Below are 19,905 nucleotides of genomic sequence, written 5' to 3' on the forward strand. Positions count from 1 at the left end.
AAGACGCCGTCACGATGTTGGCCTTTAAGCCTGATATTTATTGCGTGAAGACGCCGTCACGATGCTGGCCTTTAAGCCTGATATTTATTGCGTGAACACGCCGTCACGATGTTGGCCTTTAAGCCTGATATTTATTGCGTGAAGACGCCGTCACGATGTTGGCCTTTAAGCCTGATATTTATTGCGTGAAGACGCCGTCACGATGTTGGCCTTTAAGCCTGATATTTATTGCGTGAAGACGCCGTCACGATGCTGGCCTTTAAGCCTGATATTTATTGCGTGAAGACGCCGTCACGATGTTGGCCTTTAAGCCTGATATTTATTGCGTGAACACGCCGTCACGATGTTGGCCTTTAAGCCTGATATTTATTGCGTGAAGACGCCGTCACGATGCTGGCCTTTAAGCCTGATATTTATTGCGTGAAGACGCCGTCACGAAGTCTACTTCATGAAGCTCGCTTCCCGAAGCTTTTGCACTGCATTTTCGGTAAAAGGAATACGCGAAGACAACGTCGGGCTCATTAAAGGACAGCCTTTGCCGTTCAAGTATGGATACCACACACAGGCATAAACATGTAGTCCATGCACAAATGTATTTTTAAGCTGAAAACTACTCGACCCATATCTGATTCGGTCTGTTCATGTCGTTTTACATGTGCGTTATCATATCCATGGCCAGCATAAGTGTTTGATTGTATAACACAGGTTCTAGCTGTTGAAAGCTCTGATTGAGCAAAATCATGGGGATGTTACAAGAACAAAACGTCGTGTGTCTGCAGGCCTTCAAGAATACCTTTGAGAACATTGTTGCTGTACTCCTTGATGTACGTGATTCTCTTCTCGTCCTTCATCGTACCGCACCCACTTAACCCGTTCTCCGTCACGTAGACATCCGTGTTGTTGTAGGTCTGACGTATGTAGTTCAACAGCTTCCGGAGTCCGTAGCCATCCAAGTGCATGCCGGTCTTTCCCATGTCGTTTCGGTACACCATGCTTTCAAGACATACAAAGACTACGGGTTATCCATAAACTTTCCATACTTGGAGATACAAAACTCTTCAAATCCCGTATTGAGTGTCAGAATTGCTGTGCACTGAGTCAATGAGGCCCAGTGCTTCCAGGTCGTTTCCTCGCGTGAAGCCCCCCCCCCTCCCCTCCCCCTCCCCCTCCCATGTCTTTATCACACCTACGTGATGCTCATTGCGCCTCCGATGACTCGACTGAAAAGATGTCCACTAAAATAGAACTGAAAAGATGTCTACGAAAATAGAACTGAAAAGAGCGAACGATGTCGACATCGGCTATAGCCATTAGGTTGTCTCCTCCTGATCGTCGACTTCCGGTTATATTCGATTTATTAGTAGAAAGTTGTCCATGGGTGATCAGAAGCTATTTCGTGGAGATGTATTACGTATTGTTAATGACGCGCGTTCAGATTTAACTGATACACCGCACGATCTTCAGAATAGTTTTGAAATCTGAAGAAATGGCGGTTGAAATGTGACGCTCATCCAGTACTCTTTCATCGCGGAGCCCCTTCTTTCCGGCACTGACGAGAGACAGATGTTAAAGGCACAGTAAGCCTCCCGTAAACCATCACAGATACTGTCAGGCTTTTACACACAGTACAAACACCCTTCCATTTGAACGCTCACCAAACGGGAACATCCTAGGAGCCCTACGTAAAGAGCGAGCAATTTTCAAAGAATTTATTTTTGCGTGGTTTATCTTACCCCTGAGCCATCGTGAACCCGTGTGATCCAGTTTCCCTTTTTCACAAAGCAGTCGTCAGTTTGTAATTTGAATGGGGCTCGCTGTGAGCTTATCTGCAATAGCACGTTATGTACCTCTGACTTTTCACGAAAAAAACGAATGTGATTCATAAGAACTCTAGCGATGGCTTTTGACTGCCTATAAACCGTCGTCTGCTACGAAAATCACGACCTTGCGTGACCCTGCTTTCGGGATTTTCAAACTTTCAAAACTTCGAATTGTACTGATCTTGTCTTGATGAAAAAAGAATTCTTTTATGATTTAAGAATGTTTGTGTAACAAGCTGAGAATTTATTATTTAGATTTTAAAAGTTAGGTCTAGCGCCAAAACGCACCACGGTTCGAATCATTCTGATAATCATCGCTCCACGGCTATCGCCAGTTGAAGGGAAGTAACTCATTTTTGACCTGAGTTCAGGATGGGTCCGATTGAGATGGAGACAATCCGAAAAATTATTTCTTTAAAATTGTTCGCTCTTTACGTAGGGCACCTAGGATGTTCCCGTTCGGTGAGTGTTCAAATGGAAGCGTGTTTGTACTGTGTGTAAAAGCCTGACAGTATCTGTGATGGTTTACGGGGGGCTTACTGTCCGGGCGTGATTTCCGGTATCATAACAGCCGTCCAGCACCAAAACGAGGCGCCATTGTTGTAGCAGCCCAAGTCCACGAAAATAAATTCTTTGAAAATTTCTCACGCTCGACAGAAAGCAGCCAGGATGTTCCCGTTCGGTGAGCGTTCAAATGGAAGTATGCTAGTACTGTATGTAGACGCTCGGGGAGCTCTGTGATGGTTTACGGGAGGTTTACTGTGCCTTTAAATTCAAACACACAGCAACATGGCGAGTCTTCCTTATGACGCCACATACAGAGCGATATGGTACTAGGGTTTCGAAGAACACAAACATTTCCGTTGCTAAACAGAGTCACTTTATCCTCCACAGAACTCTTTGCTCACCAAAACATATTCCACAGACTTTAGTGAATACACTCACGTTTACCAACTTTGATCTGTTGGAGCCTTTTCATGGAAATGAAGCAGTAAGCACCCTTTACCTTATATACATGTCCACAAATAACAGCCGGGCTCCTTCATGTACGCATTTGTTGTTGTTGTTGTTGTTGATTTGTTGTTGTTGTTGTTTTGTTGTTGTTGTTGTTATTGTTGTTGTTATTGTTGTTGTTAGATTAATTGTGTAAATGACACCAACGTTGATAGTGAAATAGATTGAAGATGCTAAAAACCACAATCTAACCAAATATGTGCGAAATAAACTCAGCATGAAATTCCCACTGTGCTGAGAAAGCAAGCAACTGTATGCTGGTGTGTGTCCAAGTCAAAGTGAGTTGTTACTGTTAGAAGCCTGCACATGATCGTGTGTCGGGGAAAGACGGCATTTATTTATTTGAAGATATTTTAAATGTGTATTGTTGCTGTAATGAAGATTATTATATTGAAGATTATTAGGATTTGCGGCATATAAATACCCGTATTATCTTTATTATTATTATTTTCAAAGGACGTACATTGGGCTGTCAGGGTCGTTTTCAAAGATGATGTCCTGGTCGTTGAAGAAGCCGAAGTGTGGGTTGGTCTGATTAGCAGGTGACACCAGCCTGGTGCTGTAGTGGTTCAAACCCACAAAGTCCGCCGCCCCTGTGCAAGTCATTAACACCCAATCAACAAATGAGAATTGGAGGTTATTAGTTAATGGCAAAACAAAATGTTACATTTACCATAATTTTTCACAATAATTCAGTGTTCTAATAATCTACAATTCTTGTTTTTTAATTGTGAATTTTGGAACGTTCGCAGTCTCTCTGTTTTTTAGTTTTTTAATTAACACCACTTATTACTTTTTTGTCATCCTTTGTTTCCTGAAACAGATGGAATGCCTCTTCCAGATCCTTTTCTCTTTATTGTTAGGAAGGGGCGTGTTAGGAAGGGGCGTGTTAGGGGTAGATGGTAACTTGGGACGAGACTGTGCTACACAAGAAAACACACTGCAGACACTATCAAAGAGATTGAAAATACTTTTCTGATTTTGCAACACGCCCAAATTGTAACAAGCTTGTACTGGTAACTTGCAAGCAATACAGACATAAGTCACCTGTTGATAGTCTTTTACCCAGCAGGTTACCTCGCATGACTGCCACAATGAGGAGATAACCCGACTGACGGTACCTAAACATCTGCGTAACCATGCATAGCTAAACCAACACAAACCAGTTGTTTTTCCCAGCACTGTATATACCTTTGTTGTTTGCCACCTCTTGAGCTGAGAAAATCTGCAGAGGGGAGGCCACCCCGAGTCGAGTTGCCTTTTCCTGTAGAGTTGTCTTGATGAGATCGGGGTAGTCTCCCTTGAGGATAGGATCGGCCCAGAGCCCCAGTCTGAAGGTCAGGGCTTTAGAGGCGGCGTCATGGTCAGCTTGACCCTCAGACTTGGGTTCGTACCATTCGCAATCCAAGGTGATACCCACCTTTCCTGGAATAAACGTGACAATAGGTCTGTGTTTCAATATGCATCTGAATATATACCGAGCAACAAAAGAAACGCGAACAAATTCGTCATTGTTTGATTGACAAAATCTCCATCAATTATAGAGTTAGAATTATTAAACCACAAAAGTTTAATGAAGGCATGTTTGACCTTGCTTTTGTGTGATTATTTTGATGCTGTGACTGTTTTAACACACGGGACAAGCAGGTTTATCGTTAAACACATAATGCGCGCTCGCAGCACGTGCAAGTAGAGCAGGAGAAATCTGATGTGTGAGATCTGTTCACTAATGGGTAGTAATGCATTAGCAACCAAAAGAGACCATGGCACGCTTGCTGCCAGTCTCACTTTTGAAACAGCCAGGATGCCAAGATTGACACCACCAAAATGCCAGGTCGACTTAAAGCTGGGGGTGATCCAGAAGCGCTGGCATGTGCTTTAAACGTGCATGTGTCAACAGCTTATCACCTTCTGCAATGTTCTGGTGACACTGGAAGCACTGCAGTTATGCAACGCAGTAGATTTGTTCGCATTACCCCAATAAGACAAGATCGCAATTTCCTTCCACAACGTCTTCGACATCGATTCAATTCAGCCGCTGACACCACCAGGAACATCACTGGAAGCAACCAGTGTCCGATCAGTGGCCAGAGAGCCCGATGAAGGCTGACTGAGCGAGACCTCCAAAACTTCGTTAACGTTAAACCTGCTTGTCCCGTGTGTTGAAACAGTCGCAGCATCAAAATACTCACGCAACAGCTGTGTCAAACACGCCTTCATCCAAATTTTGTGGTTTGATAATTCTAACTCCATAATTGTTCGAGATTTTGTCAATCAAACATTGCAGATTTTTTTCGCGTTTCTTTTGTTGCTCGGTATATCTTCACATGTACAGAAAGAAACTTAAAAATGTGTCTGCACTGAATCTGAAAAAAAGTGCAAGGCAAGACATTAATTTTGTCTTTCTGATGCGCGTGAAGCGTCTTAGACTTAACACGCTTCGTGTCGTAACGCGAGGTAGTGGACCGCGATATAGCAGAATTCACCTGTGCTTACCTTGCTGTGCAGTGCGGTAACTCGTGTCGTAATGGCGGTACGCAGCCACGTGTGACTTGATGATGTTGTGCGCCACCAGGTAGGTGCCAGTGTCCAGGTGAAGGCCAGGTGCAAACTCTCCCTTCTCATGTCCCAGCCATGACATCATGAGTGGCTCGTTGAACGTTATCCAGTGCTTCACCTGGTGCACAGGCAGGTGACGTCATGTCAAGACCTCATGCAATGTTCTATAGATCCGTCTGAAGACTTTGTTATTAGGATAGTGCAAGCTGTCCACTCTTTGACCCTATTTCATACCTTGAATGTACCCCCCCCCCCCCCCCGCCCCTCCGGTCTGTATTTGTAAGTCTGTTGTTTTCTTCTCTCAAACTCTTCATTTGAACATCTGCTATTATCAATTACACACCCTGACTTATGATTCTTAACGTCCTGAGTGGCCCCATAACCTGTTAAGCTACTCTTAGGCTACACTGTGCCGAATTGCCCTTGCTAATAGCATTTTCCAATAATTCACAATGATCGGGACATGGTCGCAAGACTTTCGTAAATGTTCTTACCTATTCCTTACAATTCGTCTCTTGTTTTGAACATAGAAACTTAATAATAATAATAATAATAATAATAACGGGCATTTATAAAGCGCCTTATCAAAAGTTCAAAGCGCGGGACAACAATACATGTATACAAAAATCATACAATCACTGTCAGATTCAAACAACACATCATGCACATCTCACATCCCCAGACTCTATACTAAGGAACTATCCGTAGTGTTGTTGGAACAAGTGAGTTTTCAAATTGGACTTAAAAGATGAAATGGATGGAGAGTGACGTAATTGAAAGGGGAGTGAATTCCATAACTGAGGTCCATAATACGAAAACGTGCGGAAGCCATGAGCCTTGCGTTTAAAGCGACCTTGACAGAGAAGTCGAGCATCATCAGAAGAACGAAGGGTGCGAGAGGGAGTGTAGAGAGAGACCAGTTCAGAAAGATAGGCAGGTGCCGATTCAGAGATGATATTGTAGCAGAAGCAGGCAGCTTTATACCTAATACGTTCAGATACAGGAAGCCAGTGAAGTTCTTTCATGAGAGGAGTGCAGGGTTGTCGATGCTGTGCTCTGAAAATGAGACGTGCAGCAGAGTGTTGTAATATTCGCAAGGAAGTCATATTGCTATTATTTTCGCAACGTACTCGTTAGTACTCACAAGACATTTGTAATCATCGCAATGTATTCGTGGCGCTAGCAAGCCATTCGCAACCATTCGTTATGCCTGTCTTTACATTGTGCCGAATATCCTTGCGAATATGACCATGTTGTATTCGGCAAAAAAATAGACACATGGACATGAATAATATAGAAAATTGGAAGCCTTACCAATCCTTGCGAATGTCTTACGAATGGTTGCGAGTGCTTGTGAATGTGTACCGATCATTGAGAATACATACGCATCAAAATCGCCGTTTAGTTGCAAGACGTTTGCAAGATATTCTTACTGTTTTTAAAACATTCGCAAGCAATTGCAGTCACTCGCAAGCATTCGTAAGGCTTTCGCAACATTCTTATGAATTGGAAAGAAATGGTCAAAACATTCCTGAGAAATTCGTAATGAATTCGCAATCATTCGCAAGATGTTGGCATAATGTGCACGAATAAAATCCTTACGAATGCTTGCGAGCGCTACGCATACCTTTACGATGATTACGAATGGTTTGCGAATACTTACGAGTACGTTGCGAAACATTCAGAATATGACTTCCTTGCGAATATTAGGAGCATGTTGCTAATGTTCGCAAAAAGAGACGAATGGTGGCGAATGGTTAAGAACATTTACGAATGTCTTGCGATAATGTCCCGATCATTACGAGTTATTGGCGAATTCTATTCGCAAGGGCAATTCGCCAGAGTGTAAGAGCAACATTACGAACAATGCGAATTGCATACTCGTTTTATTCGTAAAATGTTTGCAAGCACTCGCAACTCTCGCAAGGCCACTCGCAACGTTCGTAATAGATCCGTATATGGATTCGTATACAATCGCAATGATCGGTAGACATTCGCAAGCAGTCGCAACCATTCGTATGACATTCGCAAGGATTCGTAAGCCTTCGATTTTTCTATTTTTTTTCCCTGTCCATTCGTCTCTTTTTGGCCGAATACAACATTTTCATATTCGTAAGGATATTCGGCACAGTGAGTGTAAGACAGGCTTTAGGGATTCATAACCTCTCTGTTTGGAGTTTCAATCATAGTCCCCCCCCCCCCCCCAATCTAACTGACCACACACACACGCACACACACACGCACGCACAGACCCACACACACACACACGCACACACACACGCACGCACACCCCCCCCCCACACACACACACGCACGCACGCACGCACATACACACACACATACATACACACACACACACACACACACACACACACACACACACACACACACACACAAGATCATCCCCTCCCCTGTATCATTTTAATGTTTTAGAAAATCAGTTACCCTATCACCATAAGTCCTGAAGCAGAGGTCAGCGTAGTCAGTAAAGTCCTGCACGATCGTCTCGTTCAGCCAGCCTCCCTTGTCCTGCAGGGCTTGCGGCAGGTCCCAGTGGTACAGCGTCACAAGGGGCACGATGTTGTGACGTATTAGCTCGTCAATGACGTCACTGTAGTGCTGCACGCCGAGCTGTTCTATCCCATCATCGGTACCGTTAGGCATCAGACGTGACCACGAGATGGAGAAGCGATAATGTGTCACCTGAAAACAATGGTCAACGTGATCTCATCACATGACTATAGATCACTGACAATATATACTGTGCACAACATGTCTGTGATTGCGTTTGCTGCACCATGTCTAAACAATTTCTAAGGTGATTAAAAAAAATGTCTTATTTCTCATGGTTGGCAGTTAGCTTCTTCCAAGTACTTTGTTTCATCAAAGACGATTGTCTTTTCTTGCAAAAACTATTCTTAATGTCGTCACGGACCTCTTAACCTCTTGTAGAAAAGACAGTCACAGTTTTCCTTTTCATCTCAGCACATTGGTAGGCTTTACAGTAGCCTTTCAGACACAACAATTCAACACGTTTCGACATGGAAACACTTTGGATTTTAGTGTAGGATCTGCAGGAAAATTGCACGAAACACGTCAACCACAAGAAAGGTATGTTGACACGCCCGTCCTTGCCTGCCTTTATTCACGGCACACACTTTCTTATTCATGTATTCCGTATGCCCCCAGCGGAGTATAGGACTCAACTCTTGGCTGCCCTTTCTACCTCTGTTCGGTTTCTTCACTGTCTCTTGGGCGATGCTTCAGCGCCGTGATCGCGTCGCAATATGGAATCGTAGCTTAATGCAACAAACAATATACTCACCCCCAGGTCGACAAGCAGCTGGATGTCTTCCCGCCATGTGTTGTAGTTGTCGGCTGCCTTGTCTGCGTTACTGCCGTCCACTATCTTCCCCTGGGTGTGACTGAACGTGTCCCAGATACTCTTCCCCTTCCCTGCAATCATTATGTCATCATCATCATGACGTCATAGTCTCAGCCGTCCGCTATCTTACCCTGGGTGTGACTGAACGTGTCCCAGATACTCGTCCCCTTCCCTGTAATCATCACGTCACCATCTTGTACCCTTACCATCACGTCATTATCACCACTTCCCTGTTATTAAGGCGTTGTCAAACTGTCGTCCCTTTTGATCATAACGTCATATCAATCCTTCTCTGTAATGATGACGTCATAGTCAAATATTCACCCTTCTCTCTAATAATGACGTCACAGTCGCTCTTTTCCTGTAACCAAGAGGTCATTGTCAAATGTCAAACAATCTGTCGCCCTAATTATTATGTCATAGCCACCCCTTTTCCCAAACATAGAGTCGTTCTTATTTCCTTTCCCGTGCACCTGAATTCCCCATCTGCACTGTAATCCTGCAGTATTTCCCAATTGAAAATAAACTAGGGCTGACACTGACAGATTTATCCTCTGGTTACTGAAAGGTAGCTCAGTTGGTAGAGCACTGGACTTGTGATCGAAAGGTCGCTGGTTCGAATCCGGGCCGGGACGGACACGGGTCAACTTTATGTGCAGACCCAGAGACGGAAGCCATGTCCCACCCCCGTGTCATCACAATGGCACGTAAAAGACCTTGGTCATTCTGCCATAAGTGCAGGTGGCTGAATACACCTAAACACGCAGACACTTGGGTAGCGCGACTCCGTAGCTGCTAGCTTTCCACTGGGAGGAAGCGACCCGAATTTCCCAGCTATGGGACAATAAAGTAATGAAAATGAAAAAAAAGAAAGAAAAATGAATGCCATAAAACGTCGCCGCCACTTTGAAATCGTCAAACACACAACCGAATAGCAATGAGAACGTTATAATGACGTCATTGAAAGGATGACATCATCGGATGTCACCCAAGCTTTACGCACCATCCTGTTCCCACGCTCCCTCGATCTGATAGGCCGATGTCGCCACGCCGAAGGCGAAGTCATCCGGGAACTTTCCCAGCATAATGTCGTGACCTTGAACTTTGTCGGAGTCGTCTTGACCCCGGGTCAGAGGGCAGCACGTGCAGAGGAGAACCGCTACCACTAGCGCCGCCTGGGGGCTGTCCATGACTGCTGCTTGAAAATAAAATGAAGTTACTACAGGAAACTACAGGTGACTAGAGGGATCGCCCATGACTGCAGCTTGAACATAAAATAAAGTGACTATAGGTGACTTGAGGGATCGTCCATGACTGCTGCTTGAACATAAAATAAAGTGACTATAGGTGACTTGAGGGATCGTCCATGACTGCTGCTTGAACATAAAATAAAGTGACTATAGGTGACTTGAGGGATCGTTCATGACTGCTGCTTGAACATAAAATAAAGTGACTATAGGTGACTTGAGGGATCGTTCATGACTGCTGCTTGAACATAAAATAAAGTGACTATAGATGACTTGAGGGATCGTCCATGACTGCTGCTTGAACATAAAATAAAGTGACTATAGGTGACTTGAGGGATCGTTCATGACTGCTGCTTGAACATAAAATAAAGTGACTATAGATGACTTGAGGGATCGTCCATGACTGCTGCTTGAACATAAAATAAAGTGACTATAGGTGACTTGAGGGATCGTCCATGACTGCTGCTTGAACATAAAATAAAGTGACTATAGGTGACTTGAGGGATCGTTCATGACTGCTGCTTGAACATAAAATAAAGTGACTATAGGTGACTTGAGGGATCGTTCATGACTGCTGCTTGAACATAAAATAAAGTGACTATAGGTGACTTGAGGGATCGTTCATGACGTCTACGAAAAGATGAAATGAACAAAACAAAAAGAAAGAAAACAAAGACTTGAAGGGACGACAGGTTCTAGGGAGAGAGAGAGAGAGAGAGAGAGAGAGAGAGAGAGAGAGAGAGAGAGAGAGAGAGAGAGAGAGAGAGAGAGGGAGAGAGAGAGAGAGAGAGAGAGAGAGAGAGAGAGAGAGAGAGAGAGACACAGAGAGAGAGAGAGAGAGGGAGACAGAGAGGGAGACAGAGACAGAGAGAGAGAGAGGGGACAGAGAGAGACAGAGGGAGAGAGAGAGAGAGAGAGAGAGGGAGAGAGAGAGAGAGAGAGAGAGAGAGATAGAGAGAGAGAGAGAGAGAGAGAGAGAGAGAGAGAGAGAGAGAGAGACGATGATGCTGATGGAACTTTATTTTCCAAGGGTAGAGCAGACGGACAAATAAGCAAACAAGCAAATAAATAAAATGTAATACGACGAACAAACAAAACAGAGAGAAAGAGAGAGAAAAGGGGGTGGTGGGACCGATAGTAGGAGATTGGTGGTGTGATCTTGGTGTTGGCGCCGATGCAGCAAGACATTCCATGGTGGCCCAGGGTACAGGCCAAACTCTGCCCGCTCTGTACCAGACTGGCACACACAGACACTGCCCGGTAGGCGATAACATGCTGCGCACCGCAGACACGCCGTCCCTACAGGCAGACACGCCGTCCCTACAGGCAGACACGCCGTCCCTACAGGCAGACACGCCGTCCCTACAGGGAAACAACCGTGCTCAGCGACACAGTGAGGACAGCTGCACCAAGCAAACTCCATCAGCTGATTCAGCAAAATGGAGGTCAAAGAGGTCAAGGACTCCTGCTGTGTCATTCAACGAGAGGGCGGTATGTAAGCAGGGGCGGATACAAGGGGGGAGGGGGGGGGGGGGGGTCCGAGGTAACTGACAGCTCAGATTGCACCAGATTGGTCCATTTTCCTTGATTTTTATCAACATGTTCGGGGGGGGGGGGGTATGCCCCCGGAGCCCCCTAGGAGCCGGCCTCTGTCTTCTAAGTGACGGTTGTGGACAGTAGTTGGGTAATTTGTTGGCTCAGGTTGCACCAGATCGGTCAATTGTCGTTTTCAGATCCAAATCTGTCTGTTGAAATTTACTTTTTGGAAGGTGCTTAAGGGGAAGTGTCTTGGCTCAGACTGTACCAGATTGCTTCATTTTCCTTCTTTTTATCAACATTTTCCGTCGGAGGTTAAAACGGTTCGCGCCCTCAACTAAACGCTTCGCGTCGTCGAATTGTCCCTAAAAGAAATTTGGAAACCCCCCCCTTTAAAATGATGTGATCCGCCCCTGGTAAGAGTCGATGTTAGAGACTTTAGTCCGGGATAAAGTTTACCCTCAATAGAGTTAATCAAAAGATTCCAATCTCGAATCCTGCTTACTAGACCTGATCTGCATGTTTGGCATTTCTTCGGGTTATTCCTGAGCTATTTGTTTTTAATCCATTTACCTATTGACTTAGCAAAAACTATACCCAACGTCATGTAGAGAGAACAACTGCACCGAACAGCATCAGCTCTCCACAGGTCAAAGGCCATCACCTCATTTGCATAATACCGGTCACATGACTTTGCTGCTTCACTGGGGACAGCTCTAAAATAATGTTTATTTGTTTGCATGTAACTAAGCAGCGACACGCAGTCCCCAAAGTGAAAACGCCAAAAGGGAAAAGTTGCACATCGCGCCATCAGCAAAATGTAAAAACCGACATGATGTCAAAGCTCTTTCCTTCAGTGTCTCGGTGTGATTTTCAAACTCTTGATGGAATGACTTTGGCATTTCCGCTTTGATCATCAGCAAATCGCGCCGAGGTCAAAGACCGATTGAGCAATTCCATGATCTGATTTGCATACTACCTGTCGCATTACTTTGACATGTCCTTAGGAATATTAGTTTAATTCTTCTTATCAACTAACAGAAGCACGCTGCTCCCAAACTGAAATCGCTATCACACAAACGACAGCTGTTCCCAACACGATCAGGTGATTTAAGCAAACTGCGCAGATATCATTGGTTGGTTCATGTTCTTGACCTGTTTTGCGTTTCCCTCTGCTCTGATCAATTGTTTATTCGTCTGCTTAAAAACACGTCCTTTTCCGGAAACATCGACTCAAACCAAAATTAGAAGCCCGGATGTTCTCTGTGCAAACTGGGAATTGTTTTGAAAATTAGTTGTTTAATTGTTATCAGTCGCTTTTTGAATAATTAATTCAACAATAAGTTTCAATACTGTGCACAGGAAGCTGTCAGGATTTAGATGTTAAGGTGGCCAGGTCTTACCTGTAAACACCTGTAAACACCTGGCCACCTCTCCTGGCCACCTCTCACTGTGTAGGCACTTTACGCGGAACATATAGATAGACATATAGATAGGAAGCCGAACTCTTTTTACTTAAAGAACAGTTCCTTCAGTAACTGTCAAGATTGGAACAATAATACATTTGAAATATCAAACTTCACACATTCACTTATTTGCGTGTTTGTACTTTTTTATTATTTAGCAGCGACACGCCGTTTTCAAAGTTAAAGGTCCATGCCAGACGGCAGCTGTATCGAAGACTATCAGCTGATTTCAAGAAACTGTCCACAGTTCAAATAGGGCAACTCGGTTAAATGTCACCAACTGATTTAGATACCAACGGTCATGTGACTTTGGCCATCCCTTTAAAACGACCCTGTGTTTTAATGTTATCTATTTAGTGGAGGGGGGGGGGGGGGGGGGGGGGTGGTGGAGTCTGTATTCAGAAACCAGCGCAAACCGGAGGAATCGGCCTGGTTCTTTGCCTACCTAAGAACACTTACATAATATTTGAGGCAGGGAGGGGGTGGGGGGGGGGGGGGGTGAGAAAAATAAAATAAACATAAATAAAATTAAAGCTGCGAAAACAATGATGCCTATCATGTATCTGTGAGGCATGTTACGGCAAGCCAGCTTCTATTTAGCTCAATCAACTCTTGAAAAAAAAAGTTTTATGTAAATACTCATGGGCTAACAAACACTTGAACAAAGTGCTTAAGTGTGTCCCGGTCTACATTGATTGAATGACGAGTGGCTGTCTATCACGAGTGGCCGTCTATCACGAGTGGCCGTCTATCGCTCACAAAATAACATTCTTCACAGTGTTCCTATGTGTGTCTGTTTACGCTGTCTATATTCCTTCCTTTGTGCAGTTTGAATCATCACCACGCCAACTCGCCCTCATCCCTCTCCCCCCCTCCCCCCCTTAAAAATAAGAATAATAAAAAGATTGGTTGCCTGTTGATGCGTATCAGCCACATATCAATTTCCCCTACCTGAGCTGCGTGTCAGGAACGGCAAACAAATTGTTCTGCGTAGGTATCTGTTGTGCCAGACATTATTTGAAGAGGTAGAAACCTGATAGAAAGGCGTACAGTTGGGTACGTTATCATACATTATCGTACATTATCATACATTATCGTATTTTATCAAACATTATCGTACATTATCATACATTATCATACATTATCGGGGTCAGAACCCCGACCCCATCCCCCCTCCTCCCCCCATGTAAACCACGGGAGGAAAAAACGATGGCATCCAGGGATGACGTGCACGAGATATTCACCACCCTAGTGAGGTGTGATTGGTTGACATTGAGGTTAGTTTGGGATTTCAACCAATCCAGCCCCGTGGCTTGCTCCCACTCGGATAGTAACTGTCTCGTGCTCACAATCCCAGGTTGGCTAGAACAAGGCCCATTCCGACTGTTGCAGTACGAGTGAAAGCAATGCACCAAAAGATGATTAAACAATGCAATTTGTTTCCAATCTGCACAAACATGTGTGCCTATGCATGATGTCGAGTGAGTGAGTGTGTGTGTGTGTGTGTGTATGTGTGTGTGTGTGTGGGGGGGGGGGATACGTCTTCTATGAATAAAGGAGATTCCCGCGATACCTTTTATACTGTCCTTCCAATGTCCCCGGCTTTTTTGTCAACGGTCTTCGTGGCTCAGTGGGATGGTTCCGCGATAAAAAGGTGTGTGCCCTGGGGTTTACCTAATCCCTGGTCAGGCCGAATTTCTATATATTGTTTGCAAGCCTGCAAGTCTTCAGGCATGAGTCGGATTTCCGGCATAGAACAAAATGTGGTTGGGTCGTTTTCGGCATGGAAAACAATTGTTTAGGTGAAATCTGAACAACAAAGAGATTCTTTATGTGGTTTCCGGCTTGTTGTTCTTGATACCATACACAACTACACATTTGTGAGGACTGTTATCGATTCTGTTTCTGTCTATCTGAGTTTAAAGCCATATGTACTCGATGACTATACACGCTAATTGCTTTACCAACAGCTGGAGACAGACTAAATTAAGTTCCCTGCAAAATATTGTGGTCTAGGACCCCTTAAATGTTGAGATATTTGAATTTTCATTTTGATCTGGATCGTCCTATTTATAGATTTGGCAACACATGTAACGTTGATGCAAGGGAGAGAACACCGCGGCTTTGTTGACATCCTCACTTTATCAGAGGCTAGAACAAGCTGTAATGCATGTATTATGGTCCGCGCATGGTGACGTATCGTCATTATATGGTCTTATGGTGCGTTTGACATCGATTGTGGGCAAACTACACTTTGTAAACACGGGAGTGCGTTAGTATGCCTTTAAGTGACTTTATCTACTGTGTGACGAACTATGACATAAAGACAACATACATTTACACGATACAAGTCGTGTTCTGTTTCTGTTAGTTATGTTATTTCTATCTAAACACATTATAATAGTACTTAAACGTGTTTTGTTTAGTTGATTTATTACTATTCATGCATCGCAGTCATTTTACACCTGTGGCATATCTTAAGGCTCAGCCTATGTTTTGAAATGGTCGACAATATTTTCAGGCTTCATTTGAATTAGAACCATACATTCAGGCTTGGGTACCTCCCTCGACTTGCTCCATACATTCAGGCTTGGGTACCTCCCTCGACTTGCTCCATACATTCAGGCTTGGGTACCTCCCTCGACTTGCTCCATACATTCAGGCTTGGGTACCTCCCTCGACTTGCTCCATACATTCAGGTTTGGGTACCTCCCTCGACTTGCTCCATACATTCAGGCTTGGGTACCTCCCTCGACTTGCTCCATACATTCAGGCTTGGGTACCTCCCTCGACTTGCTCCATACATTCAGGTTTGGGTACCTCCCTCGACTTGCTCCATACATTCAGGTTTGGGTACCTCCCTCGACTTGCTCCATACATTCAGGTTTGGGTACCTCCCTCGACTTGCTCCATACATTCAGGCTTGGGTACCTCCCTCGACTTGCTCCCATGTGTTTGTGTTTTCTTTTAAACGTGTGCGTGTAAATGGGCACGCGCACGTATTTGGTTGTACTTTGTATATCTCTGTGAGAGCTGGGCAGAGCCGAGTAGGCGTGCTGGTGCTGTATCAAACAATATAAGATGTTTAGTGGCTTTTTGTCAGACCAGCATTTTTGTTATTGGTCCGAGGGCTAGGGGACCATATCGTCTTTTGCTTCATCTTTATCGACCAAGGCCGAAAGCCGAGGTTGATAAAGATATAACAACAGGCGATATGCTCCCCGAGGACCAATACAAAAAAAATGCTGGTCTGACAACAAGCCACAAAACATCGTTTTTGTCATCATTTAGGCTTTGCAAAAGTACGCACAATCGCCCATAGGGACCCCTTTTTTTCTAGAATGCAAAGCGCGTCAAAAGTTCAATCGATCGCGTCATAATGGAAAATGTGACGTCAAACGTAAAAGTTACGTCGCTTTTCTTCCAGTCTAAAAATGCGCAGAGCTGCTGTCATATTTGCGAGGTCAATCACTTTTTAGCATGTACCTTTTCTTTTAAGTGTTCAAACCTTTTCGTTGTGCAATGTCTGATTGCACAGCTTAGTTGAAAACATGACCCTGAGTCGTCGCGTTGATTGGGTCTTTAAGAGTGAATGTTTACAGTCGTCGCGTTGATTGGGTCTTTAAGAGTGAATGTTTACAGTCGTCGCGTTGATTGGGTCTTTAAGAGTGAATGTTTACAGTCGTTGTCATCGGAAACACGAATCCAACGCCGCGATGGTTACACAAATGAAACAAAACAGTCTGATTGGCTTTTACTTTGACAATCCACGTTTCACCTTTTACTTTGACAATCCACGTATCACCTTTTACTTTGACAATCCACGTATCACCTTTTACTTTGACAATCCACGTATCACCTTTTACTTTGACAATCCACGTATCACCTTTTACTTTGACAATCCACGTATCACCTTTTACTTTGACAATCCACGTATCACCTTTTACTTTGACAATCCACGTATCACCTTTTACTTTGACAATCCACGTATCACCTTTTACTTTGACAATCCACGTATCACCTTAAGCTCAAAACCATTAGCAACTTGGATTGTTCACAAATGAACAGTGTTTTTGTTACCCAGCTTGTTTTGAATGAAAAGTCGTGACCATGACAATAAGTGTTAGTCCTTGGTATTTTACATATATTCTGACAAGTCGTGACCATGACAATAAGTGTAAGTCCTTGGTATTTTACATATATTCTGACAAGTTGCATATAACATCATTGTTTTGTTTGTTGTTTCTCTCGTTTGTTACTCTTAATGTCGATAGGTTGATGTTCTTGAGAATGTTTGGCTTTGTTCTCAATTAAACGCTTCAATAATTTAACCTTTATTATGATTTTGGTTCTTTTTGAAAAACAGGGAATTGATCAGAAATTAGAGCGAGCATAGAAGAAGGCCAAGGAACAGATTATACATACAAATATGCATATAAACAACAGTGTAAAGGCTGCAAATTGCACAAGAAAATGTAGACTTTAAAGAATAATAATAATAGCAAACAGAAAATAAAATAAGCACAGTAAATAAACTTGCATAAATACAATTCTTACCTGCCAGTGGCCTCAATTAATAGAAGATCACGGGTGTCAGAGAGTTCCTTCCCTTGCCGCAGAAGGGAAACAACTCTACGCTATTGTCGTCTGCACCAACCCCGCGATACTCTGGCCCTTGTACAAACACCCGGTCCAGATAGATGTCGCTGACATGCAGCTTTCGTCAGGAGGAGCGTTCCCCTTCATGCAAGTGTCCCCCCAAGAGTGGATTGATGTACCGTCTCTACTTGTCTCTGTCACCCGAGGAATGTAGACCCCAGGAGCTTATAGTTTGACCTTCTTCAGGTAGATGTAGGCTTACTTATTTGTCGTCCCTACTCCAACCACCCTTCTTCTTCAACCGCCCCCCCCCCCCCTGATCCGTCTCCGTACCCCCCCCCCCCCCCCCCCCTCAGCCCCCTCTTTGTCTCTTGAAAGCTTTTAGTCCGGTATCCCTTTTGATAGCCTACTCAGGTATACCGAGATGTGTGTCCTGCTGAAATCTGCTGTATCAAACATTGGTAAACTAGGGTGTTGGCCGTATCGTCTTCCAGAACTTTTAAAGCAATGGACTCACTCTACCCTCCCCTCGACTCCCGTTGGTCATCTCTGTTTCTGTCTGTCTGCCAACCTCCCTCTCTCTCTCAACTCGTTCATCGCGGCAATCCCCGGCGATTCTGTACCCGAGTACCTGAGCTTTGTCGCCAATTTTTGTTGGGGGGTGCATGCCAAACAACCCGCACTTTCCCCCTCCATTTTTACTCCCCCCCTCCCCCTCCGCCCCACACACCCTATCTCTACCGGCTTTTCCCCTTCCCCTTCCTTCCCTCTTTACCCACCCCCCCCCCCCCAGTCGCTTCTTGAAGTTGTGTTGTACCCCAGTTAAACAAGCGATTAGAAGTGACGTGAGTCAGGGAGGGGAGAACCTAGATCGGAAGGTACAGGTGAGCGGGTACTGAAGGTGACTCCTGCCCTGTGTCTGTCTCAAGCTGCAGGTCTTCGCGACTGTCTGGCGGTACAAGGCACATCGTCTGTCTGGCGGTACAAGGCACATCGTCGTCTTTCGCCTCATCCTGAACAGGTAAGCAGGAACTGTTCTGTTTGTGTACATTTTGCGTTTATTAAAGTCGTTTACTTTTCTTTTCTGTTTGTTGACGATCATCCCCCTCTCTCTCTCTCTCTGTCACTCTCTCTGTCTCTGTCTCTGTGTCTGTCTCTCTCACTCTCTCTCGCTATCTTTTTCTCCCACTCTGTCTCTCTGTCTTTGTCTTTGTCTCTCTCTCTCTCTCTCTCTCTCTCTCTCTCTCTCTCTCTCTCTCTGTCTATCTCTCTCTCTCTCTGTCTGTCTGTCTGTCTCTCTCTCTGTCTCTCTCTCTCTGTCTGTCTGTCTGTCTCTCTCTGTCTCTCTCTCTCTGTCTGTCTGTCTGTCTCTCTCTGTCTCTCTCTCTGTCTGTCTGTTTGTCTGTCTCTCTCTCTCCCTCTCTCTCTCTCTGTCTGTCTGTCTGTCTGTCTGTCTCTCTCTCTCTCTGTCTGTCTGTCTGTATCTCTCTCTGTCTGTCTGTCTGTCTCTCTCTCTCTCTCTCTCTCTCTCTCTCTCTCTCTCTCTCTCTCTCTAACGCGTTTTGATTTACCACACTTAGTATTACGCCAAAGATATGCTGTGCATTGTATATTCTGAACATATTTTTGTTGTACTATTGCTACATGTTCGATCGCTACCAGCTTGTACTTATAATTACTTGCATAGTATGCATTTGATTTTATGAATAACCACATATGTATGCTCTTCATGCCTCATCTTCATCATCATCATCATCATCATCATCATCATCATCATCATCATCATCATCATAATCATCATCATCGTCATCTTTATCATCACGTGCTGAAGTTTTCTGACCTCCTTTTGTTGGTAAACTTTTTAACTTTTTAATTTTTAATTTTTTAATTTTATCATAGTGTGTCTTTGCGTCCCAAGGACAGATTGTAAGAAAAGGCGTAGCCTTAAATCTTAATCCTTGTTAAATAAAGTTCAATTCAATTCAATTCTCTCCCTCTCTCTCCCAACCTGTCTCTCTGTCCGCCTGTCTGTCTGTCTGTCTGTCTGTCACACACACACACACACACACACACACACACACACACACACACACACACACACACACACATTCCAGAAGCTAGACAGAAGCAGAAACCAACACAGTCCAGGCAACACGCAACTTGCGAGGAATGTCTTTACAGATTACGTTTTTGAGCATAAGGCCAAAAAAAAAAATTGTCTGTTTCTGGTCACCCGACCGACCCTAAATTTCGGCGCCGACCCTAAACTTTTTTTTTCC

General features: G+C 44.3%; 2 protein-coding genes across 2 annotated transcripts in view; one reads left to right on the plus strand and one right to left on the minus strand.

Annotated features, from left to right (window-relative positions):
* LOC138976876 (lactase/phlorizin hydrolase-like) overlaps positions 1-17,809 on the minus strand; it is a 31,239-nt gene extending 13,430 nt beyond the window's left edge. The window contains exons 1-8 of the mRNA XM_070349762.1: positions 17,585-17,809; positions 9,782-9,973; positions 8,719-8,849; positions 7,839-8,096; positions 5,331-5,511; positions 4,026-4,259; positions 3,298-3,427; positions 794-993 (exon numbers count right to left, since the gene is read on the minus strand). Of these exons, the coding sequence (XP_070205863.1) occupies positions 794-993; positions 3,298-3,427; positions 4,026-4,259; positions 5,331-5,511; positions 7,839-8,096; positions 8,719-8,849; positions 9,782-9,968 (1,321 nt within the window). The 5' untranslated portion in view covers positions 9,969-9,973; positions 17,585-17,809. The remainder of the gene's footprint in view (positions 1-793; positions 994-3,297; positions 3,428-4,025; positions 4,260-5,330; positions 5,512-7,838; positions 8,097-8,718; positions 8,850-9,781; positions 9,974-17,584) is intronic.
* Positions 17,810-18,475: 666 nt separating this feature from the next.
* Positions 18,476-19,905, plus strand: part of LOC138976880 (lactase/phlorizin hydrolase-like) — a 71,269-nt gene continuing 69,839 nt past the window's right edge. The window contains exon 1 of the mRNA XM_070349765.1: positions 18,476-18,647. The gene's annotated coding sequence lies outside the window, so the exon portion shown is untranslated. The remainder of the gene's footprint in view (positions 18,648-19,905) is intronic.

This window comes from Littorina saxatilis, linkage group LG9, assembly GCF_037325665.1.
Source record: "Littorina saxatilis isolate snail1 linkage group LG9, US_GU_Lsax_2.0, whole genome shotgun sequence".
Classification (NCBI taxonomy): domain Eukaryota; kingdom Metazoa; phylum Mollusca; class Gastropoda; order Littorinimorpha; family Littorinidae; genus Littorina; species Littorina saxatilis.